The 24976-nt window shown below is 40.2% G+C and overlaps 2 protein-coding genes across 18 annotated transcripts in view; both read right to left on the bottom strand.

Moving 5' to 3' along the window:
* Window positions 1-1186: 1186 nt before the first annotated feature.
* LOC121524139 (doublesex- and mab-3-related transcription factor 1-like) lies at window positions 1187-5748 on the bottom strand. The gene is made up of 3 exons (XM_041809383.1): window positions 5229-5748; window positions 1696-1919; window positions 1187-1587 (listed from the first exon to the last, which is right to left on the bottom strand). Exons 1-3 carry the CDS (start codon window positions 5668-5670, stop codon window positions 1501-1503), a joined length of 753 nt encoding a protein of 250 aa, XP_041665317.1. The 5' UTR covers window positions 5671-5748; the 3' UTR covers window positions 1187-1500.
* A 3261-nt stretch (window positions 5749-9009) lies between these two features.
* pleca (plectin a) overlaps window positions 9010-24976 on the bottom strand; it is a 137275-nt gene continuing 121308 nt past the window's right edge. For all 17 annotated transcript variants that reach the window (XM_041809360.1, XM_041809362.1, XM_041809361.1 and 14 more), the window contains 3 exons: window positions 19479-22826; window positions 10044-17033; window positions 9010-9930 (listed from right to left, as the gene is read on the bottom strand). In XM_041809360.1, the coding sequence (XP_041665294.1) occupies window positions 10836-17033; window positions 19479-22826 (9546 nt within the window). In that variant the 3' untranslated portion in view covers window positions 9010-9930; window positions 10044-10835. The remainder of the gene's footprint in view (window positions 9931-10043; window positions 17034-19478; window positions 22827-24976) is intronic.

Here is a 24976-nt window from a genome sequence, read left to right as displayed (position 1 = left end):
TAAACTCCTGATGGCTTAAAAATAAAGAAAACAGTGCAAATTGTGGAAAACTGTGAAGTTCTGCTGTTAAATTTATTTTTCCAGAGACTTTACAGTAGTCCTTATTTTCCTGATTTGTGCCCAAGTTTCCATTTTAACTACTTACCTGATGAAATAAAACTGTGTTCCTCCATGTAAAACTGTGTTCTTTATCAGATTAGAAGGGAAGAGGAAGAAGGTGAGAGACAACTTAAAAAAACACAGACCTTTCTGTTGCCCTTAGTGTGTGCTTTATCTGCAGGTTCAGTGTGTTTCTGCTCATTATTCAGCTCCAAATTATGTTAGGGGTGCAAAATGTCAGCACCCATGACTTTGGGGTGTTAGGGCTTTAACTTTGGACAAGGGACAGAGATGGAGAAGCACATCTACACATATTCTGTGATCACCATAGGTAGGCACTGACACATTTTAGCAACAATTTATTGCTGGAGCTGTTCGACCAATAGGACAGTGGTTTTATGGGGCCAAGATGTCTACAAACCAACTTCATGATTGAGATAATGAAATATACAAACTACACATCATTTTATTGCAGCAGCTAGATGTTAAAGACTCAAACTGAAACACAAGGAAAGAGTGTGTGTGGTCCTGGACAGGGTCCCGGGCTGTGGGATTCAGCCTCATTTGAGCTCAGTCTGACAGCACAATAAAAGGCTAATGGGACTCAAAATGTGCTTGCTCCCTCTGGTGGACAGTATTAAAAACAGGCAGTTTTAAATGCAAAATAGTGGAATTTCAAAATGTGGGTTAATCCTGATGAACTGCAGAAATTCTGGCACGCATCACGACAAAAATTTTATCCTTTCACAACCCTTGATGAAATACTTACTTCTGATTAGCCTTGACATTAACTTAGAGGGCAAAAATACAATAAATATTTTTAAAAGTTGGACTGTCAGTCATACTAAATCACATACTAATCAGGGGACTTTGTACAGAAATGACACATTAAGCCAACTTATTTCAAAGAGTTTCCTAAATCTAGTCTTTACTTTTTTTTAGGTCAAAATACATATATACCTAAAGAGCATATCGTTTATTACTTATTGAAAAAACTCCAGTTGATATCCTGTTGTTTAAAAAAATAAATAAATAAATAAAAGCAAAAAAAGATGAAAACATACAACAAATGTTTATTTTTCTCTCCATATAAACATAACTCAAATTCTAAAAATGTTTTTTTTTGTTTTGTTTTTATCTATAATACTACTACCCTCATCAACGTATGCTAATTCATGAATACCTAGCACAGAAGAAGAACTCATATCAATCTAAGAAAATGTTAGAATGAAGAGACTTGCACTCAGCTTGCAAATGAATTGATGAACAAAATCAACAACAGAGTGCAAAAGCATTCATGGCAGAAATCTGAACATGACAGGCAGGTTTGCAGAACAGAAATGCATCCTTAACAGCCAAACTGTAGGGAGCTAGTCCCCCTATATTTTTTCTTACTGTCCTTTATTTCTTCCTCTCCATGTCCTGGTGAGTTTGTCCTTCTGGAGCAGACATCACTGAAGGGTCAACAACAATCTGCATTCCCAGCATCTAGGCACGTCAGAGAAAGACACCAAACATTAGTATTTTATATTCTTAACACAGCAAGGAAAAATGAAGTAATCAGTAAAAATGTATTTTCAAAGAAAAAACACTCACAGCAGGAGGTCCGGGGTCAGATGGAGAAGAGTAATGGGGGAACATCAGAGGTCCATAGAGGCCATCATTAAAACTCCCTACTGGCAGAGGAGGCATCCACGGCATGTTGAGAACAATGTTTGGACACAGATTGTAGCTGCTGGAGTAATGACGGGACATCCCAAAAGGGAAGTGGATAACAGGCAGAGGTGGGGTCTGCTCAAATTCAACAGCGCAAGGACCACCTGGAGGAAAGGTGAGCAACTGTAAACATATCTAATGTGAGCTACATTTCAGTTTCAAAATCATTCTTGTTTTTTTTTTCTTTTTTTTTTTTTACATTTTTTGTGGATTTAACACTGTTGTTTATTGCAGGGGTTTTTGACCTATTCAGCCTCTGACCACTAAAACAAAGGGGCCACAGACCCACTTTACCTGAATGTGGTAGCATAGTTAAACACAGCTGTGCACATTCAAGAAAAGTCATGTGCAGACATTACCTTACATTTTAAAGATTTTCTTAAACATTACTTTGCTGTCAGCATAAATCTCATTAAATGACCATGTTTATATTTAACCTTAAACTAATTCTATGCATTTATTTCATGCTTGAATTTCCCTTGGGTTTCATGTCTATCTATCTATCTATCTATCTATCTATCTATCTATCTATCTATCTATCCATCTTTCTATCCATCCATCCATCTTTCTATCCATCCATCCATCCATCCATCTATCTATCTATCCATCTTTCTATCCATCCATCCATCCATCCATCTTTCTATCCATCCATCCATCCATCTTTCTATCCATCCATCCATCTATCATAAAAGTTGATAAAATATTCAATTTGAGTTTATTTTAAAATATTCATTGTTTTTTGGAAGGTATCTGTCGACCCCCTCTCAGTGTCCCAAGACCCCCGAGGGGGTCCCAAGCCCCAAATCGAGAACCACTGGCTCAGTGGATAGCAGAGGTTTCTAATGAATCTACTGACGTTTGAGTCTTTAAGTCTCTTAATTCTCCTTAAGTTCAAGAAATGTCCCTGATGGCATTGACAGCTAAGGATTATCATTGATTATTTAATTTCCCTTTTTTTATTCATTTTTTTTTTTTTTGTTAAGTTAAAATAAATAATTTACAAAATCTCATTATGGCGTCTCCAACTATTTATGTTTTTTATCAGCATGAACCTAAATTATTTCATATATACAGTGCTTACCACACATTAGAGCATTTATTAGACCACCTGTCATAAAAACAATAAAACATAATTGTTTTAGAAATCTGTCAAAAACTTGTTTAAAACTCAAAATGTTATTGTTATTTATTTGGCAAATAACAAACTGAAACAACTAAATTGTCGGGGGTTTTTTTCACATAATAACCCCAAAAATTATTATTTTGTATGGCCTCCTTTGGCCTTAATAACAGTTTGCATTCTTGCTGGCATTGTTTTTATGGACTTTTCCACAGTCTTTTTTGTTATTGAGTTCTAAATAGTTTCTAGCTGTTCCCACAGATTTGCTTTAGATAAAACTTTTGTGCCATAAATCTTTGAATCTACTAAATCCCAAATGTGTTCAATCGGATTCAAATCCAGACTTTGGCTTGGCCAGTCCATCAGTTCCAGTACTCCAGATTCCTTTTTTCTTGGTCAGATAGTCTCTGCACAGCTTTGAAGTATGCTTGGGGTCATCGTCTTGTTGGTATATGAACCCACGACCAATCAGATTCAGTCCAGAAGGGATTCCATGATGCACTAAGATGTTGGGGTAGACGTTCTTGTTCATGATACCGTCCATTTTCACTCATTTGCCCACGCCATATCCACAAATGGAAACCCCATACCATAATGGAATCTCCTCCGTGTTTCACTGTGGGTGCAATGCATCTGGCATCAAAACGTTCTCCAGCTTTTCTGCAGACATAAACACGACCACGCTGACCCAAGAGTTCAAGCTTGGACTTGTCTGTCCAGAGTACCTTCTTCCAGTCATCAACAGTCCAGTGTTTGTGCTCCCTGGCAAATCTGAGGCATTTCTGGATGTTTGCAGGCCTCAATAATGGCTTCTTAGCAGCTATCCTTCCCTTTAAGCCTTGTTCCATCAGTCGTCTGCTTATGGTCGTTCTGGAGACTTTCTCAGACTCCGATCTAGAAGCATTCATCTCTGCCTGAAGATCAGCAGTGCTCTCCCTTCTGTCTCTAGTACTTCAAATCTTGAGGTGTCTGACATCTGCTTCAGTTAACTTTGGTTTCCTGCCTCTTCCTTGGCAGATTTTGTACGTACCAGTCTCAGCGGTTGACTCCAAAGCATACTTGACCACACTGTGAGAACACTTTATGTCTTTCCCTGTTTGTCTCAGAGACCATCCAGCATCATGAAGTGCTTTAATGCGGACTCTTTCATTTTCAGTGAGCTCTCCACGTTTCACCATTTTGAACAGGAATGAGGAATTTCAAACTGAATTCACCTTTTTTTACTCAAATTTGAGCCGGCTCACTGGGCTTCTCTGAGAAGTCAGAAATTAATCAAGCATAACATTCAACCACTGGTCTAAGAAATTTGTTAAGCACTGTATATATAATATTCTGAATAAGATTTTAAATCATTTTTTTCCAGAGTGGTCAATCTCTGTTTTCATTATCCCCATGTGTACATCAGCCAGAATATAACAGAAACACAGAGATTTTAAATCATTTTTAATCACATAAGTTCTATAAGTAATCATGTTAATGTCCATTATTTGCCACATTAGAAATTCCACTATTTTGGTTTTAAACTGTTGTTATGGCGGCACAGTCGGCCTCACAGCTTACATCAGGCTCCATATAGACAGCTGGCCCTGGTTCAAGTCCAGCCTGTTAATCCTTTTCCCCGCGTCTCTCCTCTACTCTCTCATCCCCGTTTAATCCACCGTTTTCCCGCCATTCTTCTTTGAGCCACCTGCAGCTTTGCTTTTGTCCTGTGATGACATCACTCTTATCGAACGTTCAGCCGTTATTTTTTTCTCTCAGTAAATTTTTGTTTTCCCGCCATTCACCTAAATAAATCACGTATTTCTACAGAGTCAATGGTTTTCACTTTGAGATTAATCTTGATTTATTCTAAAACTGAAGTTTTCTAATGTCATCTAGATTACAAGCACATGTACGTTAGCAAGACAAAACAAACTACTGTGGTCAATGTGAAAACAACAAATAAACAAATCTAGTCTACTTTAACATCAAAGAAACTTTCCACGCAGAAGAAATGGTTTGCTGAACTTCCTGCTTTCTAAATCTAGTTAAATATAATGTTTAGTCAGCCATTTTGAAGGAGATATGAAGGATTCACTCCCATTGAGACTTTATTTCCAGGTCAAAATTCATTTTTAGCCGGTTATACCCCAGTGGTTACTTTGTGAGGTTAAGTTTGTCCGTCCAAGTTATGGATAATTTTCAAGACATACTTTGGTTATCGGTGTATTCTTAGCTAACTTGGAGTTTTGTTTATTATTATTGAAGTCCACATCATTCAACTCAAAACTCACTTATTGGATAATTAACTTACTAAATGGGGCACATGGTCCCTCCTCACGTGAAGTGTACAGCTGCCCGTTTCTGCTCTCCTGACCGGTCACAGTCAGCCCTCCATCGGCAGGTCTCGTCCGGAGATCGAGGGGTCTCTCGGCGTTCATCGCGTCACGCTCCGACCACGGGAGTCCACCCGAGGGAGCGCTCTGCTGTCCAGATGTGCCCGACGGATGAGCGCATACATCAGGGGCCGAAGCAGCCGCAGGTGCTCTATGGCCGGCGTCCTCTCTCGGACACTTCTCCTTATTATGAGCTGTCTTTAAGTTTCGCTGGATCCGTGTTCGCTCCGTGACCAAATCACACTTCCAGCAGTCACAGTGGAGGAAAGGGCAGACCTTCGAGTGGCCTTTCTGAGGAACAATGAGGCCGTGATGTCGGCACCGGCTGCATTTCGGCTGCCTGCTGGGCTCCGCAGACATGGTTGTTTGATAAACTAACCACTTTAAAAGAAAACAAGTCTCCAACCCACAGATGTTTTCAGACCAGTGACCCAGACTGACCTTTTCAAACAATGTATCATCTAACAGGTGTGATGTCTTTGATTAGCAAGGCTGGCATGACACTATGGACCAATCAGGAGCTGGAGGCCCTTTAACTCTGTTACTATGACGACTGACCAGACAGTGTGACGGTCAGTGTCAGGCCAACGTGGCTCAACAAATCCCGAATTTTGAGTCTGAACTTTTATATCAACAAGAGGAAACTCGAGATAGTTAGCAGCTACAGTCTGACGAACTGTTGCAAAATTTGTGGTAAACAAAACACAGTGAATTAGCTATGGTTGTTAAGCAATATTCCTTAATAAAACCCTCGGGTCTTAGTAAAGTTAAAGTGTGATAACCATCTGTTTTCTTTAGTTTAATAATGACCACTCCTATCAAAGCAACAAATTATTTATACTGCGGTATATAGCTTTCTTAAAAATGTAAACTCCTTTTCTTAAAACAGAATAACAGTGGCATAAAAGTGGAAAAAAATGAGCAGAAAAGGTGGTGAAATGAAATTAAAAAGCAGAAATGGATTAACAGAGGCAGAAAATAAGCAGAAATGGCAAAAATGGGCCAAGAAACCAGCAGAAAAAATGGCAAAAATGGCTTTAAAGTTGCAAAAAACAAAAAAGTGGTTAAAATAGGCATATAAAGTTGTAAAAATGACTTGACAGAGGCAAGAAATCAGCAGAATCTGACAAAACATTGCTTAACAGTAGAAAAAAATGCAGAAAATTGGTTAAAAGTGGGTTAAAAGTGGCAAAAATGGGTGAACAGTGGTATATTAGGACATAGCAATTAAGGAAATGCAGATAAAATGGGCCAAATGGGCGTTAAAACTGGTGAAAAGAGGTTAATAGTGGCAAAAAATCATTCAACAGATGCAGAAGTAGGTTGAAAGTGGCAAAATGTAACTTTGCAAAACAGATGGATACGCCTGTTTCTGTGTTTCTCACTGGCGAATGTGTGAAACAAATGCATCTGGCGTGTCAGGTTACGAAAAATAGGTTTAAAGAGGCAAATAAAATAGAAGAAGGTGGTGGAAATTGATCTTTAAAAGTAGCAGAAATGTATTGAAATTGACAAAAAATGGGTCAAAAATGGGAGAAAATGGTGGTAAAACATGATTAAAAGGGCATAAATGGGCAAAAATTGCACAAATTGAATGAAAAGTGTCAAACAATAGGCAAGAAACATCATTAAAAAGGGGTAAGAAAAAAAAATTGCATGAATAAATAATTTCAATATCATAACCCAACTAGAAAAGCACTCGGAGAGCGCAGACCTCAGCCATTAGCTCTATCTCCCAATAGTACAGAATCCTTTAAAAAATTCCTGGATGGTGACCCGGATCACTCCCAAAATCTAATCAGTTCTTCCTTATGCCATTTCTGACATTTCCTGAAAATCCGTCCACAACTTTATGAGTTATGTTGCTAACAAACCCTCCCGATCACATGACCTCCTTGGCAGAGGTTATAACAGTTTTGCATTTTTCTGCTCCAAAATGAAGCAACCTTTAGCCAGAATGCTAGCACCAATGCTACTATCTAACACACACACTGATATCATCAATAAATCACAGATGGAGAGGGCCCTTTCTCTGGGTTTTCAGGGGCCCAGCCAACTCTGCTCATTTGTATCATTTTTAAATCACAACATGACAAAAATATTAAGCATCACATTTCTACTTTAAAAAACTCAACTATAATGAAAATATGCCTGAGAGATTTAAATGTTACTTACCCACATTTAAGCCTAAAAAACTCGCTGCATTTATTTGAAATTAAAATGAATCCTTGATTATTTCACATCCCAATAAACAAGTGCATCTGAAAAAAAAGTGTCATGAAAATGTATTTTGCCGTGATTTAAAGAAGTGAAACGTCCTTATATCCTAGAAAAATCTCATACAAATTGTAATCTTGATTATATCTGTTACAAAAATAAAAAATCACTCTCAAAATAAAAGAATATCACAAAATATCAGTCCAAAAGGATTTTTAATTCAGAAATATTGTCCTTCTGGAAAATTACCTCTTTTATGCACTCAGTACTTAGCTGAAGCTCCTTTTACTCTGCATCAATGAGATGTGGCATGGTGTCAATCAGTCTGTGGCACTGCTGGGGTTTTATGGAGCCCAGGTTACTCTGACAGCAGCCTTCAGCTCGTCTATATTGTTGAATCTAGTGTCTCTCAACTTCCTCTTGACATTTGGTGAGCAAACCAGTTTCTGGTAGTTTTAGCTTCTCTGTGGGCAGGTCCCAAGTCCTGCTGGAAAAGGAAATTAGTATCACCATAAAGCTTCTCAGCAGATGGAAGCATTTAGAGCAAGCTCTAAAATCTCCAGGTAGATGGCTTACAGTGTTGACTGTGGACTTGATACAGCACTGTGGACCAACGGCAGCAGATGACACCCCAAACTATCACTGACTGTGGAAACTGAAAACACTGGGCTTCAAGAGTCCTGGACTCTGTGACTCTCAGATCTTCATCCAGACTCTGAGACCTTGATTTCCACATTTCCTGCCTATTGTTTGACACTTTTCATTCAATTTGTGCAATTTTTGCCCATTTATGCCCTTTAATCTTGTTTTACCACCATTTTCTCCCATTTTTAACCCTTTTTTTCAATAAATTTCTTCTACTTTAAAAATCAAATGAAATGCAAAATTTATTTTTATCTGAATACAGGACTTTGGACTTAAACACTCACATAGTCAGTGAGAGGGACAGCTGCTGCTCTGTAATTTTAATTGTTTATCAATAAACGTCTTTGAGCAAGCTGTGTCGAGGAGGTCATTGATCTCATGTACTAACAAACTGATATTTTATAAACATATATTTTTTGCTACTTGTATTATTTATGTCTTGCATTTCTCAGGGATTTTCATTTGTAAAAAACATGGCGTTTTTTTTTTTTATTCTTGTAATTGTTTGTCATGCTTGTTGTTCTGCTGAGTGATCTGACTGCTGATTTGTCACATGACCTTATGATTAAGAACACCTTAGTAGTGTGCCTTTTTGATTATACTGGATGAACCTGAAGAAGCTACAGGTAAACATGTCAACCAATCTTTAAAGTACACTTATCATTAAAAACCTTAAATCAAAAAATCCCAATCTATCCCTAAAGCACAGGCAATATTTCTCTATGTAATTAAACACTTATATCTGTATTTATATAGATTAATCTAAAACCATCTGATTTATAAAGACCTTCAAATTAAAAGCCAACATGCTTTATCAATCAATGAATACACGTTAGATTGCATATTTAATTTCCATGTTTATTTACATTGCGTACGGTGTTGCAATAAAATTCCTTGTCACCATTTTATTATAAATACACCATTTTAACCAAGGCTTGATAACCCTCATTAAAATACATCCTTCAAACCTTTTGAAACGTAATAATAAAACAAATGCTTTAATGGATAGAATATTTCATTTTTGCACCTTTTAAATGTTAGTAAATCATGCAAAGCAAGAATATAGAGTATGAAAATAAAGTGATATAGATTGCAAGTGTTGCTTTACAAAGTAGAATCAAAATAAAAACAAGTATATGTTGTGAAAAATACAAATACTGGGTCTGGTGGCAAAGCTTAAAGATCTCTCTCAAAGAAATGTTGATTAATGGCTTTTAGCATAAGTGCTTATATCATTGTCAATGTACAGTACATACATTACATTACTTGTCTGTGAAGGGAAATATTCAAATCATGTAAATCTTAACTATTAAACATTCAGATCATTCATTTTAGCCCTGTGTGACTACCACATCTTTGACATTGAAATGCTATTACTGAACTGTTATTTATTTAGTGACTGTAAAAAGGCTTACCTGATTACACAGTACTCATACCATTATGATTAGCATTGCTCCATGCATCAGTCTGTTTACAGTGTAACCACTGCACCTTCTGATTATACTCAGTCCCTATCCCATTGGAGGGTTCAAGAGTAGTTTGCAGGCACTTACAAAGCAAGGTTTAGGCCTTTATATGTGTTCAAGATTAGCTTAAAAATGATTCGCTTTAAAAGAAATCTGACCAAACAGTATGATGTGCAAGACTTTAACTGTACTGTTGCATAAAATCATTGATTTAAGTCCAGATTGATCCCGTAGGTCATTGGAAGACATCCGAGGAGAGCGTTGCAGAAGACACGACCTGCGTAGACGGTTTCTGAAATAGACAAATTTAACATTGACCAATACCATTAGACTTGAATGCAAACAAAGACACATACTGAATGTTTCCACATAAGTGAATGTATCTAAATGATTTTATATACTTACCATTTTAAATGTGAAGAAAAGCAGGGACTTGTATGTGTTGGTCTTGAGGTTTGATGTGTTAAGGTGTTAATGGTCAGAACAGGCTGGATGATCCATCCACATGAGGGATCTTAAACTTTTTGAGCTTCATTTGACATTTTGTTGTTGTAACTCCAGGTTTTATGAAAAGTGGGAATGGAGTAGATATCGGCAGTGTGGCCCAGAAGAGAAAAGATCTTGAAGCTTGGCATTATTAAAGCTGACACTTTCAGTGTGTATTCATCTTCGGAAGACTCTTTATTCTGCTCTGCAGAGTTGTATTTATCTCTCTTTAGCTAACTTTGTTCACTGTTCAGAAATATACACATGTACAAGGGTTTTTGTTTGTACAACAAAAATTTGGTTCCTTTTGACAATCAGACTATTGGTAATGAACGGTTTTGGTTGCTGTGTAATAAACACATTTTTTAAAATAGAATCTTTTTTTTTTGTTGTTGAATAGGATATGCTTATGATATATTTTAAAACCAAAAAGAATAGAAAGAACAGTTTTTTCAAGAGACACTGGAACAGCTATGGCGTAAGCTGGGTACAGTACAGTTATCAGAAAGTCTGATAAGATAGCACAAACAACTAAAACTAAATGTGAGATATACTATAAACAAAATGATTTAACTTGTAAAAAATTAAATATTAAAAGTCTTGTAACAATCACATGCAGAGCAGAATAAAGGTAGCTCTTATTCTACTGAGAATTAGGCATCTTGTGAACACTGGTTTTGTAGTGTATCCTTCCTTTAAAAATCATTCCTTTCAGTATCGGCGGCTGTAGCTTGGAGAACCATAGGAAGTGGAGGAGAAAGTTGTTGTGAAACTGGATCCTGTAGCATCAAAGCTTCCTCTCCTGGAGCCCGATCTTGAACCAGTTCTTGAGCCGGACCGTGAGCCAGTCGCTGATCCAGACCCACTCATGCTGTAAGGACTGTAAAGGCCTTTGCTGGATTGAGATGATGCTTCAAGTAGTCGCAGACCGGTCCCCTCCTCAATCATGCTTCTGTCCATGGCGTCTTTGTAAGAGATTTTCAGCTTGGTTTTAGGGCATGTGAGGTATTTCGAGTATGCACTAACATCCCGTAACTTCTGTGCAGTGCGTGCATCTAAGGTGCCCTTCTTTACAGCCTCATCTATGGAGACTCTGCTTGTAGCATCCGGTTCAATCAATCCACCGGTGAGATACTGGACCTCAAGGAATCTCTGTCCAGCCTCATAGTACAGCCAGCCTTTCTTTAGAGCTTGAGCTGCTGACATTTTGGTTTTAGTTCTTGGATCCTCAAATCCATTGCATGCTTTCTGGGCTAGGCTGATGCGGTCCACCATGATTTTATCCACAAGCCCTTTGTTCATTGCATCTCCAACAGAGAATTTCTCTCCAGTATTTGGGTCGATAATACCACCAGTGCACGCCTGAGCCTCCAGCAGCCTTTGGCCTGTAATATTGTCCACAAGGTTTCTGTGAATGGCCTCTGTGATGGATACCTTCTCCAGTGTTTCTGTGTCAAGGATGCCAGCCACAGGACCAGTTTCCTCTGTTGGGTCGTTCCATGTGGTTGCTGGTGGTTTTATAGATGGTACTGGGCTGGAGTAAGAGGAAGAGGAGCCAAAGGAGGATGACCGTGACCTGACTCCGCTCATGTTTCCAGAAAGCATGTCTGCAAATTCTGTGATGGACAGAGTTCCAGCACGGTACTGATCAAGAGCGGACTTGTCGATCAGACCTCTTGAGATTGCGTCATCAATGTCGTACTGGCGACCAGACCTCCTGTCAATGATCATAGACTTTACAATGCCATCAGAGGAGGTGATGGTGATCTCTTCCCATTCACACTCCTGCTCTGCAAGCTCAAGGTAGGTCTGGTGGTCTATAAGGCCTTTCTGGTATGCCTCATACACAGACATCTCTTTACCAGTCTCTGGATCGACAATGACGACCCTGCGTTTGCGGACAGAAGACTTGGAAGATGTCTTCCTTTCTCGCTTCTTTTCTTTCAGCATTAGAAGAGCAAGACCTGTTTCTGGGTCTATCATACATCTCTCCATGAGTTGCAGGTAGGTGAGATTTTCTTCAGTGTTTGGGTCAAAGAAGCCCTTTGTGTCGTCTGATGGATCAGTGAGGATTTCATTCATTTCCTCATCAAAGAGGCCACGTTCATATGCTGATTCCACTGGCAAGCGATGGCTCTCCTGTGGGTCAATGATTCCACCAGTAGCAATTTGGGCCTCCAGCAGACGAATGCCATGGTCTTTCAGAATGAGACCTTTTTTCATAGCCTGGAATAGAGAGATGATCTTGCCAGAATAAGGTTCCTTGTAGCCTGTGACAGCTCTTTCAGCTGAGAGGAGTTTATCCTTGAACTCTGGGCCGACAACGCCCATCTTTACGGCTTCAGCGACATTTAACTTCAGGTTTTTGATAGGATCAATCACATACCCTGTGGCAGCTTGGGCTTCAAGGAGCTCAAAGGCAGTGCCTGGTCTGATCATGTTCTTCTTCATTGCTTGGTAAATGGACAAGCGGTCTTTGCTTGATTCTACATACACGCCAGCAATACAGCTGATACCCTCAAGAAATTTCTTCAGCTCTCTGCTGACCTCCTCCACTGTGATGGTACCCTCAGTGAGTTCGTTGTATGTCTTTTGGTCAATAATCTGTGATCGGAGCAGCTCTTCAACAGTGATCTGCTTTCTGAGACCCTTAAAGAGAAGTCTTCTGTCTGCCAGTGAAAGCAGACGCAGTCCACTTTCTTTATCAACTCTGCATCTTTTTAGGAGCTGAGCATAGGTCTGTTTTTCTTCTGTTGTTGGATCAATGTAACCTCTCACATCTGCAGTGGGTTCAGTTATTCTCTCTAGTGTCTCTTTGTTGATGTATCCACGCTGCATTGCTACATCCATTGGGAGGTGGAAGTTGTACTCAGGATCCATTAATCCACCAGTGGCATTCTGGGCTTCCAAAAGCCCCAAGGCATAATCCTCAGGAACGAGATCTTTTTTCATTGCCTGGAAGAGAGAGATCACTTTACCGCTGTAGGGATCTTTGTAACCTGTAACTGCTCTTTCAGCAGAAAGCAGCTTGTCATGAAGTTCAGGGCCAACAAGCCCTTTGCGTACCGCTTCATCAACTGTCAGAAGTTCATCTTTCAGAGGGTCAATCATGAACCCTGTTGCTGCTTGGGCTTCAAGCAGATTCAGAGCAACCTCAGGTTTAATCTTTCCACTCTTCATCGCCTGGTAAATGCTCATCTTTGGAGGACTGTCTGACATGATTCCAGCAATGCAACCAGTTCCAAAGAGGTACTGTTTCACTGATGGCATCTCCATTACTTCACGAATAGTTATCTTCTCTTGTTTCAAGAGGTTGTAAGTATTTAGGTCAATAATACGAGCACTGTACAGATCATCGATGGTGACTCTTCTCCTGATAACATCACAGGACATGCCTTGCTCTGATTTCAGGGTCTCCCTTTGTTCAATGATTTCAATGATGATGATAAGCATTCTGTCCTTTGTGATCTGCCCTAAGCGATACTGCTCCATAAGGCGGCGCCTCTCTTCTTCTGGAAGCATATTTGAGTTCATGACTTCCCAGATGGTCATACTCTTTCCTGCAAAACTCTTGTGTGGGATCTCAATTTGAGTATTTGCTAGATCTGTCTGGGCTTGCTCCTCTGAGAACTGGTAAGATTTCTCAACAGGAGAAGGTGATTCGACCTTGGTCAGAGGCAGGTAGCACAAACCAGAGATGGGATCCCTGACACACTCCTCAACTAGCTGCTTGTAAGTGACATTTTCATTGGTTTTGGGGTTGGTAAAGCCTTTCACGTCACCTGAGGGTTCATTAAAGGACTTGGACATTTGTTTGCTGAAATAGCCACGCTGAATGGCCACATCATCAGGTACACGATGGCTACTGACTGGATCAATGATCCCTCCTGTAGCAGACTGAGCTTCCAAGAGGGGAATAGCATGTTCTCTTAGAACAAGCTCTTTCTTCATGGCTTGGAACAGAGAAATCTTATTGCCAGTGTAAGGATCTTTGTATCCTGTCACTGCTTTTTCAGCCGAGAGAAGCTTTTCATGAAGCTCTGGGCCAACAACTCCTTCCTTTACTGCATCGTCCACAGTGTATCTCTGGTTTTTGACCGGATCAGTCATGAAACCAGTTCCAGCTTGGGCTTCAAGTAGTGCAAGCCCAGTTTTTTGTTGCAAGATGCTCTTTTTCATTGCTTGATATATGCTGATCTTCTCATTTGAATCTCCAAGAGTGATGCCATCAATGCGGTCTGTGCCCTGTAAATACTTCTTTACCTTGTCAGTGTCACTAACCTCTTTAGGTGGCATTTTACCTTGTTCAAGTTGGTCAAATGTTGCCTTATCAATGATGTTGGAATCAAGCAATGAGCGGGCAGTGACTGGTGCTCTAAGGCCCTCAAAACATCCCTCTTCCTTTGTTTTGTCCTCTTTTTCCTCCACCATTGTTATGACAATCTTGATCAACTTCTCGATTGTCACCTGTCCCATTCTATACCTGCGAATGAGCTCTATTCTTTGCTCCTCAGTGATGTATTCAGAGTTTATGATCTCCCAGATTGTGACTTTTCTTCCTTTGAAAGGGCCATAATCAAGCTCCATAGTGGTCTGATTCAAAGCCTCTTTTGTTTTAGCCTCTGTAATCTGTTTCTCTTCTTTTGGCCTTGCTGCCTTCTTTGACAGAGGAAGCAATGGAAGTCCAGTCTCTTTGTCTGTAATACATTTATTCATGAGCTGAGCATAGGTTAAATCCTCTTGCGAGTTGGGATCATAAAAGACCTTTGTTTCATCTGTGTTTTTGTTCAAGGTCTTGCTCATTTCCTCATCAAAATACCCACGCTTGCAGGCCAACTCATGTGGGATGCGATAGCTTTTAACAGGGTCGATGATTCCACCTGTTGAGAGTTGTGCCTCTAGCAGACGGATGCCATGGTCTTTCTTGATAAGGCCTTTGTTCATGGCTTCAAACAGAGACACCTTCTTGCCAGTGTATGGATCTTGATAGCCGCTTATGGCTCTCTCTGCTGACAGAAGTCGTTCATGCAGCTCTGGTCCCACAAGACCCGACTTCACGGCTTCATCAACTGGGACTCTCTCATTTTTGACTGGATCGATAACAAACCCAGTTGCTGCTTGAGCTTCGAGAAGACTCACCACAGTTTCTGGAGACAGTAAGTCTTTCTTCATAGCCTGATAGAATGGCATCTTCTCCTTGGTTGGTTCATTCAACAATCCAGCAATGCTGGGTGTTCCTTGCAGTGCCTTCCTCACTGGCTCTGTCTCAGAGATCTCTTTTACCGTTATCTTGCCATTACTCAACTTATTGAACAAGTCTTTGTTGATGATCTTAGCCTCTAACAGCTCATTAGCAGAGACTGGTGCCCTCAAACCAAAGAACACATTCTCATTATTCTTCTCCTTGTCCTCAACGACAGTGATGACGATTTTAATGATCTTCTCCACGGTGATCTTGCCTGTCTTGTACTGGCGAATCAGGTCTTTTCTTTGATCTTCAGTGAAATATTCAGAGTTAATAACTTCCCAGATGGTGACAGTTTTGCCTTTGAACCTTCCAAAAGGCACATCAACCTTGGACTTGCTTAACATTTCTTTAGTCTCCTGGTCTGTGAATGTTCTCTCGCCTTCTGCAGCTTTCTCTGTTACTGGTAAAATCAGCATTCCTGTCTCTGCATCTTTGGTGCATTTGTCCAGCAGCTGTTTGTATGTGAGTTTCTCCTTGGTGCTTGGTTCAATGAATAACTTGCAATCATCACTGGGATCACTTAGTTTCTTGTTCATATCTGCATCAAACTGACCCTGTTTATAGGCAGTCTGAAGTGGCACCCTGTGACTATTGATGGGATCAATGATACCACCAGTTGCAAGCTGAACATCGAGGTATTTTGTGGCTGGCTCCTTTTCGATAAGTCCCTTCTTCATAGCCTCAAAAAGGGAGATTTTAGCTCCAGTGTAGGGATCTTTAAAGCCAGTGGCTGCTCGTTCAGCTGACAGCATTTTATCGTGGAGCTCAGGGCCAATCAACTCATCCTTAACAGCATCATCTACAGAGAGGAGTTTGTTTTTGACTGGATCTACAATGTAACCAGAAGCAGCCTGAGCTTCCAGGAGCATTGTGGCTGTATCAGGAGCAATCTTTTTTGCCTTCATGGCCTGGTAGACGCTCATTTTCTCTTTGGATGGAGTCAAGACACCTCCAATACTGTTCTGACCCTTAAGAAATGACTTGACTTTATCATTCTTTCCAAGTTCTTGAACAGAGACTTTTCCCTTCTTCAGTTTGTCAAAGTCCTTTTTGGTCAGGATACCGACATCGAGAAGCCTTTCAGCAGGAACTTTCTCTCTTACACCATCAAATGCTAAAGGTGATTCTCCGTCTTTCTTTGCTCCATCCACTTCAACAGATCCATTGAAAACTTTCCTTGTTGTTCCAACCATGGTCATCGTCACTAACTGCTCCTCAGGCACCTCATCTGTTTGGATTTCAATTTCCTTTGTTTTAGAAGCAGCCTGTTTGGAGGCAACCTCAAGAGTCTTGAGTTTCTCTCTGAGCTTTTTATTTTCGTCTTCCAGAAGTTTTTCTTGCTCGAGCCTTTTCTTTTCAAGCACTTCCATTTCTTTCTGCTTGTTATTCATCTCTGCTTCAGCACCCTTCTGTTTCTTGATGGCTTCATCCATAATGGCCTGTAGTTTCTTCTTCTCCTCTTCCATTAGCTTCCTCTGACGTTCTTGTTCATCCTTAAGAGCTTTGGCTTTGTTCACTTCATCCTCAAACTGTTTCTGAAGTTTCTTTTTCTCATCCTCCACTGCCTTCTCTCTTTTCAACAACACCTCTTTCTCTGTGAGGAAGGACTGCTGAAGAATGGCCTTCTGCTGCTCTATTTGTTCTTGCTGGGCATTTGCCATCTATTTGGAGCAAAGAAAAACACAATCAGTACAATGTCAATGAAATATCACTTAAGTCACACAAGCCAGTAGTACTTCTAAGTTGCACTTCAACAACTGTAGACATATTTTTTTTACTGAGAGCAATTCTTGTGTATATTCTATGTAAGGGGATGTCCGAAAGCCATATAGTGCAGCATCATACAGACAAATAGAGACTGCTTTTCCTACACTGATCCCCATCTAAAAAGCCTGTTGCACCACCTCTGTATAAGTTATGTCTATTGTGGTGTAAAATCCACATTGAAATCCATGTTGTAACTTCTAAGTTTGTAAGTTAAGTTGTGCCATTGTTTGATGGCACCATGAAGATGGAAGGTTCATCTTATCTAGTAGAGTTTAATGTCCAGCGAAGCACACATGCAAAAAATAAGACATTTATATTAATATAAATATATCTTACTCCATAGTAAGTGCAAAATATGACAGTTATGTCAAGTGGTGGAATTTCCAGCTATTCCATAAGGTCATTTAACAGCACTTCATTGTGGACGGATGAACGATCTCTGCTCACTGAATACAAAAGCTAATCTAGCACTTGTGTTTCACATATTCATGGCATGGGGTACGTTCTGCATCCATCTGGGCAACAGCCCATAGATGGGAAGGGCAAAAAACTGGAGGGTGATTGAACAAATACTCTTGTCTTTTACATTCATCACAGGCCAATCAGAACAACAAAACATACATATGACATAGTAGGTGTGTGCTATCCAGGGAGTATGCTACATAATGCGAGCCGGACAGTCGGCCGTTATTATTGTTCACTATCAATGGGGCCGATCAAACTCTTGCTGAAGGAAGAGTAAAAACCTCATTACCACCAAGAAAAGGCTTTCAGTGCGTCTTGTGAAGTCATTGCTTAACAGCTTGCAGTGTAACTAAAACATACCTGTATGGGCAGAAATATGTCATCAGAAACCTTATTTTCATTTCTCTAATTTGTATTTAAGTTGCTTGACTTGAATAATTAAAATAAATATTTGAAATTAAATCAATTAATTCAAATTCATAAAAAATACAGAGTCTGAAATAAAATGTTGTAAAATGTGTTTAAAAGCTGCATTTTTTCCTTAATAAAAACACGTCCTCACATTTAGTTCCCTCCACAGTCGCTCCTCTATTTCAGTTTCACGACTTCCAATTCAGATTCAGATATTTTGTGCTCATTGTCCAGCTGATAAGCAAGAGCCATTAAGTGCAGATTCACAGCACACAGTTTTGACCAATCAGCAGTCATGTGGTCAAAACAAAGGTGCTGATTGGTCAAAACTGTGTGCTGTGAATCTGCACTTGATTGCTCCTCCTTATCAGTGGACATGAACATGAAAAACATGAATCTGAGTTGGTCGATGCTAAACTGAACTGAATGAGCCAAATCTGAAGAGAGAGCTGAATGTGAAGACTCTGGGCTCAGTATTTTTGGTAAGAAAAGAACACAGCTTAATGTTTATTTCAATTCAGTTTTAAACTTTTAAATTCAATATAAAACATTCTAGTTAAGATGCAGTTTAAAAATTACAAATTCAAATCACTTGGTTTAATTCAAAATTTTTTTTCAGTTATTCAAATTGAGCAACTTAAATACAAAAACAAAAATCAAATTTAGTTTCTGTTGACATGCAATTCTGCCCATAAGCCTGTAGCTACCGCCTCCCTCTCATAAAATGATGTTAATTGGTCCGACCTTTCTGTGGCTGGAAACAAGCTATTCAGCTTGAAGCTGTGCAAGATGGAGTCGCCTGATGAGACACTAGGAATCTGACTTGGCTTTGCAATTAATGTCACCATACATTTATAAAGGATATAATCTTTCACGGCGCATGCACTGCTGATATCAAACGGTGGCTAAAAACCTTCGCCCCTCCTAATTCTTCCAAGTTATCAAACTTTGAGCCTGATACACCAGGACATCTGTATTTACAGTTAAGTGTAAGATTGATGCTGTAAGTTTAGCCTATTTCAAACTATCCCCTAGGGCAGCACCTCACATCCAAGTAATTTGTAAACACTGCTATGTTTCAACAGAGCTGATGCCACCCCGTGCTCTCTTATTTATCATATTTGTCTCTGGTTGTAGTAAGAACACAGCAGGCTGTTTTCCCCATTTTAGTCTCTCCTCTTGCAGTTAAAACATATCTTGCAAACAAACATGAAAAAATGACATTTTCATGTATTTTTCCAAAGAATGCTCACAAGAGTTTCACTGATTCAGGGGTGTCTGTTTTGACTCTGGAAGTTTTTATATGGAGTTCATATAAATTGCTGCATGTTACTCAAAGTCTCTGCAATTTACATGAAATGTTACATGTGCTTCCACAGATTCTGTAGTTAGTGTTTAAAAAGGTTTGGTTAATTTCATGGGTTGAGTAAACTAATTTTCAGTGTTAATTCATGTGAAAATACCTCTTTAGATTTCTTCTGAAGCTCCTCTGCGTCTTTTTTCAACTTCTCCCTCTCTTTTTCAAGATCAGCGATGGCTTTCTTCAAGTCATCGGCCTCTCTGGTGCTCTGCAGCCTCTGTGTCTCCAACTTCTGCACAACCAACTCTGTACTTTGCTTTTCTGTCTCTTGCAGACGTGCTTTTGCTTCATCAGCTTGGGTCTTGAATTTCTTAGCCTCCTTTTCAGCTTTTGCTTGAGCGTCACTGAGCTCTTTGACCTTCAGTTTTAGTTTCTCTGCTTCTGCTGATATTTCCATCTGCCTCTTGCGCTCAGCCTCTAATGACTTCTGGAAATCCTCTGTCTCTTTGTCGAGGCGCTGCTGGATCTGTTGTTTGTCCTCCAGTAGTTTTTTGGCCTTCTCCTGTGCCTGGTTCTTCTGTTTTTGGAGCTCCTCTGCCTCAGCTTTCAGTTTGGTAGCCTCCTGGATTGCCTGCATTTTCTCCTTTAGCATTTTCTCTGCCAGTGCTCTCTGTTCAACTAGGTCAGACTCAGCGATCTGTCTCTGTCTTGCTGCTTCCTCAGCTTCCACACTAAGTCTTGCAGCATCCTCTGCTAGGCTCTTCATTTTCTCAGCTTCCTCTGCAAGTAATTTCTGTGTATTATCTTTATCTTTCTTCATGAGGCGTTTGTTTTCCTCTTCAATCTTCAGCTTAAGTTTCAGGAGCTCATCCATTTGCTTCTTAACTTTGGACAGTTCATCTTCCACCTGCTTCTTTTGCTTGACAGCATCATTGACTTCACCTTTAACTCTCTGAAGCTCCTCATCAAGCACAGCTTTCTGCTTATCGGTCTCATCCAGCTTCAGTTTGATCACTGTGAGCTCTTTCTCCACCTGAGACTTCTGCTTCAGTGCTTGTTCTGCTTCTTTTTTGTGCTTGGTCATCTCTGCATCAGCTTGCTGCTTTGCCTTCAGAGCTGCTGCTTCAGCTGCTGCTCTCTTGGAGGCCTCTGCTTCTGCCTCTTTCCTCAACTTCTCTGCATCTTTTTGAGCTTTGGCCTGTTTGGCAGCTTCATCCTCTGCAGCTTTTTTCTGTTTTTCAGCCTCCTCTGCTTTTTGACGGAGCAGGGCAGCCTCCTTTTCAGCTTTCTCTTTGGCTTTCTCAGCAGCTTGTGCAAGTTTCTTGGCATTTTCAAATTCTCCTTTCAGTTTTTCCTGAGCAAGAGCGTCGTCTTTATTTTTGCTGAGAACTTCTTGGGCTTTCAGCTCTGCGGCGCTACATTTCTGTGCTGCCTCTTTGGCCAAAACCACCTGCTTTTCTGCTTCTTTTGCCGCTTTTTCTTTCTGTTTATTGGCCTCTTCGGCTTTCTTTTTGAGGCGCTCCACTTCTTCCTTGGCAGCTTTGCATTGCCGTGCAGCTTCTTCCTCTGCTGCAGTGATCCTCTTCACCTTCTCCTCTGATTCTTTCCTTTTCTTCTCTTCCTCAGCAGCAAGCTTTCTCAGTTTCTCAGCCTCCTGTTCAGCCTTGAGTTTGCTCTTCTCTGTCTCATCTGCAATCCCTTTTAGTTTCTTCAACTCTGCCTCCAAAGTGGACTTTTCTTTGGATGCTTTCTCAAAGTTGATCTTAATGATGTGAATTTCTTCTTCAACCACCTTCTTCTGCTTCAGGGTTTCTTCTACAATTGTTTTTTGTCTCACCAGCTCTGAGTCTGATGAGCTCTTCAGGTGTGTGATTTTCTCTTCTATGTCTTGTTTATGCTGAGCAGCCTGATCCTCCAGCAGCTTCCTCTGATAAGCCTCATCCTCAGCTTTTCTTTTCAGTCTTTCATTTTCTGCTTCTTTGGCTTTCAGAGCGATCTCAGCTTCAGTCTTGAGTCGAGTTGCTTCATTGATAGCAGCCAGTTTTTCTTTGAGGATCTTTTCAGCCTCAGCTCTTTGCCGAGCTGCCTCGTCTTCTGCAGTCTGCCTCTGCTTCTTCGCCTCTTCGGCGACTGATCTCAGTCTTGCTGCTTCCTCTGCGAGTTGTTTCATTTTAAGCGCCTCAGACTCCAGAAGCTGCTTGCTCTTCTCTGTGTTTGACAGGGTCTGCTTCTCAGCTTCGACCTTCATCAGAAGAAGAGAGTCCATTTCACTTCTGACTTTAGCCAGCTCATCTTCGAGCTGTTTTCTCTGCTTTTCAGCATCAGTCACTTCTTTCTTCAGTCTCTGGAGCTCATTGTCTAGCAGGCCTCTCTGCTGTTCAGCGTGTTCAAAGTCAGACTTTAGTCGGATGCACTCCTGCTCTGCAGACAACTTCTGCTGGGCTATTTGTTCAGCAAACTTCTTCTGTTTCTCCAGCTCTTTCTCTGCGTTGTCCTTCTGTTTCAGAGCAGCTTCCTCAGCTTTGGCCCTTTTCTTAGCGTCCCGTTCTGCCTCGACCTTCTGCCTCTCTGCGTCCTCTTGAGCCTGGCTCTTCTTCTGAGCCTCCTCCTCGGCTTGTAGCCTCAGGCGGAGCGCCTCGTTGGCTTTCTGTCTCCATGTTTCAAGCTCTTTCTCTGCCTGCTCCCTGGCTTTGTCAGCTTCCTCTTGTTGTTTCCGAAGTTTCTCTGCCTCCTCCTGCAGCTGAAGCACGGTGCCTTGCTCCTTCTTCAGGGATTCCTCCAGTTTAGTTGCCTTCTCACTGAATGACATGGTTGTGGCCTGCAGCTGTGTGGCAGCTGACTTTTGTGCCACCTCCTCTACCACCTTGATCTGCCTGTGTTTCTCCTCCTCGGCTTGTTTCATGCGCCTCTCTGCCTCCTCAGCCTGCATTTTGAATCTCTGAAGGTCTTCCAGAGCTTTCTGCTTCTGTTTGGCGGCTTCTTTTTCTGCCTCAGATTTACGCTTCAGCTCATCTTCGGCATTTTTCTTCTTCTGAGTCTCTTCAGTCACTTGCTTGCGCAGCCTCTCTGCCTCCTCCTGAGCAGCTTTCCTGAGCTTCTCAGCATCAGCAGCCTTGTCTCTGAGGTTTTGTAGCTCCGTCTCAGCTGTGGCTTTCTGTTTGATTGTTGTCTCTAACTGGACTCTAATTATATGGATTTCCTCCTCGATTTTGGTACGACTACTCAGCGCCTCCTCCAGCTGCTGATTCTTAGACTTGATCTCCTGCTCTGACAGACTCTTGAGCTGATGCAGCTCCTGTTGGATGTTCTGTTTCTGTTTCTCAGCCTCTCCTGCCACATCTTGCCTCTTGCTGGCCTCCTCTTTCATCTTCAGCTTCAGCTCCTGAGCTTCTTGTTCTGCTTTGGCCACAGATTTAGCCTGAGCCTCAGCCAACTGTTTCTGTTTATCTAGCTCAGCCTGTATCTCTGCCATCTTTCTCTTCTCCTCTTCTTTGAGCTTTTCAGAAGCTTTCTGTATTAGTAAAGCAAAGAGGGAGTAAATGAAATAGAGAGAATGTTTAACGTGTTAGACTATAAAATAAAAACTTCGACATGAGAGAAGTTAAAAACATGTAGGTACATGAAAATGTAAATACATGAGAATATGTTACAGTTATTCAACTACAAGTGGACAGTTGTTTTATAGGAGAGAAAACTGTACTGGGAAAGGATTGTCATGTTTTTAATGTATGGCACACAGAATGACACTTTACTTCACAACACAGCACAACACTACACTTTCATGCAGATACTCTTATGTGTTAATGTTTTCTAGCATCCTCACAATACGTCTAGGACAGTGTAAAAAATTAACATTGTATAAAACAGGTTTTTACACATAAAAAAGCTGAATAATATTCTTCTGATAATATCATGATGTACTGGTTTTGCTGTCATTTTTAGCTTAATATTGAATATTTTAGATCGTAATGTCACATTGTTGCATAATTCAGTCACCAGATGAGTTAAACATGAACAGCAGCATGCAGAAAAAGTATTATTTGCAGTGGAAAAAAATCTTGGAGAAGTCTAGAAATAGCCCAATAATCCTCATAAATAATAATTTATGAAATTACATCCAAACAGATCTGAATTTATCAGACCACCAAGAAGAGCAAAGTGATGCAGCAAACAAAGCATGGATTCATGTTGCACAAAACACAAAGAAGACAGGACGCAAGAAATAAAAAAGATAATTTCTGACAACATGAATGAAACTTAAAAGGATGATTTCTGTTCTGTAGTGAAAATGGATGATCACTGTGAAATAGTGCAGATGACTGACACCAAAAAGGAAGGTCCAAAACCTTTAGAGACCTGTCATATTGATCACTAACTAAACTTCAGTTTTAGGACAGATACTTCGGCTCTATAAGCACCACGTTCCTCTATTTATCCACTAGGCAACGTGCCATATTTTCCATAGATGCAGTCAGCATTGTGTCATAGTTTCAGGCAAGGTGTCCAGTGGGTGAAAGAATCCCCTTTAACCAGCCCACAATGCTGTGAATGCATGTTTTTGAACTCTGAGGTTTAGACTCTGAGGCAGCCTGATGCTAGAGTCGAAAAAATATTTTGAATTCTCAATAATCTCCACTCAGTACCCCATCATGACAAAATGAAGACGACATTTTAGATTTTTTTTTTTTTTTACTGAAATATCACATTGAAATAAGTATTCAGGCTCTCTGCAAAAACATATGAAATTTAGCTCAGGTCTGAATTTGAAATTTGCAAAAAATTCTCTTTTGGCTCTGTCATTATGGGGTAATGAGTGTGGCTTAATTAGAGGAAAAAATTATTTGAATGACTGTAGCATCAGGCTGCAACATTACAAAACTGAAAAAAGTGAAGGGTGTCTGAATGTTTTCTGAATGTACTGTATCTCTTGATAGCTGATCAAATCAACTGTAAGAAATAAAATTACATTTGCTATAGATATGATAAATGAAGCTTAACATAATATCAATTAATCCAACAATCATGCAACCCATAAAACAATCTTACACTTCATAAGGTAAACATAATGTTTTATATGTCGTGGGGTTTCTACTGCAGACTATAGCAGTGCCTTTTATGGGTTTTGGATCCCACAGTCAAGTCAAGCTCATCTTCCGACCAGATGCCGAGCAGTATTGCAGAAGGCCAAACTGGAGCTTTTAAGCATCAGGGTAGATGGTTCGTTTTATTATCTATAATCTATTACTGATCTCCATTTATCTATTACAGCAAAGTTGAAGTGGTGTTTCTGAGCATTCCCCTTGATGCTGACTGTTTCTATAATGGAAGAGTTGCAGATTTTGTTGTATATATGGTATGTACATACATAACAACCAAAAGGTTTTTTTAAGCTTATTTAATTTAGCAGAATAAGAAAAAAAAAACAATGATGAGAATAATCACTTAATGAATCTTTAGATCCTAGGGTGTTTAATGTTGAGACAATAATGAATAAATAAGAGCTTACAACCTTTTCACTAATTCACATTTCTGCTGGCAAATGAAAACTCAAATCTCTAAGAGAATATAAAGATATCAAATATTAAAGGTCTCTAAGAGATCCTAAACCTTCCCTTCACTACAGACAAAGATCTTATGTGGGGGGGGGGGCATGAATTGAGA

The sequence above is a fragment of the Cheilinus undulatus genome, linkage group 16 (assembly GCF_018320785.1).
Source record: "Cheilinus undulatus linkage group 16, ASM1832078v1, whole genome shotgun sequence".
Lineage (NCBI taxonomy): Eukaryota > Metazoa > Chordata > Actinopteri > Labriformes > Labridae > Cheilinus > Cheilinus undulatus.
Note: the sequence above shows the minus strand (reverse complement) of the source record. Positions and strands in the feature narration are given on the sequence as shown.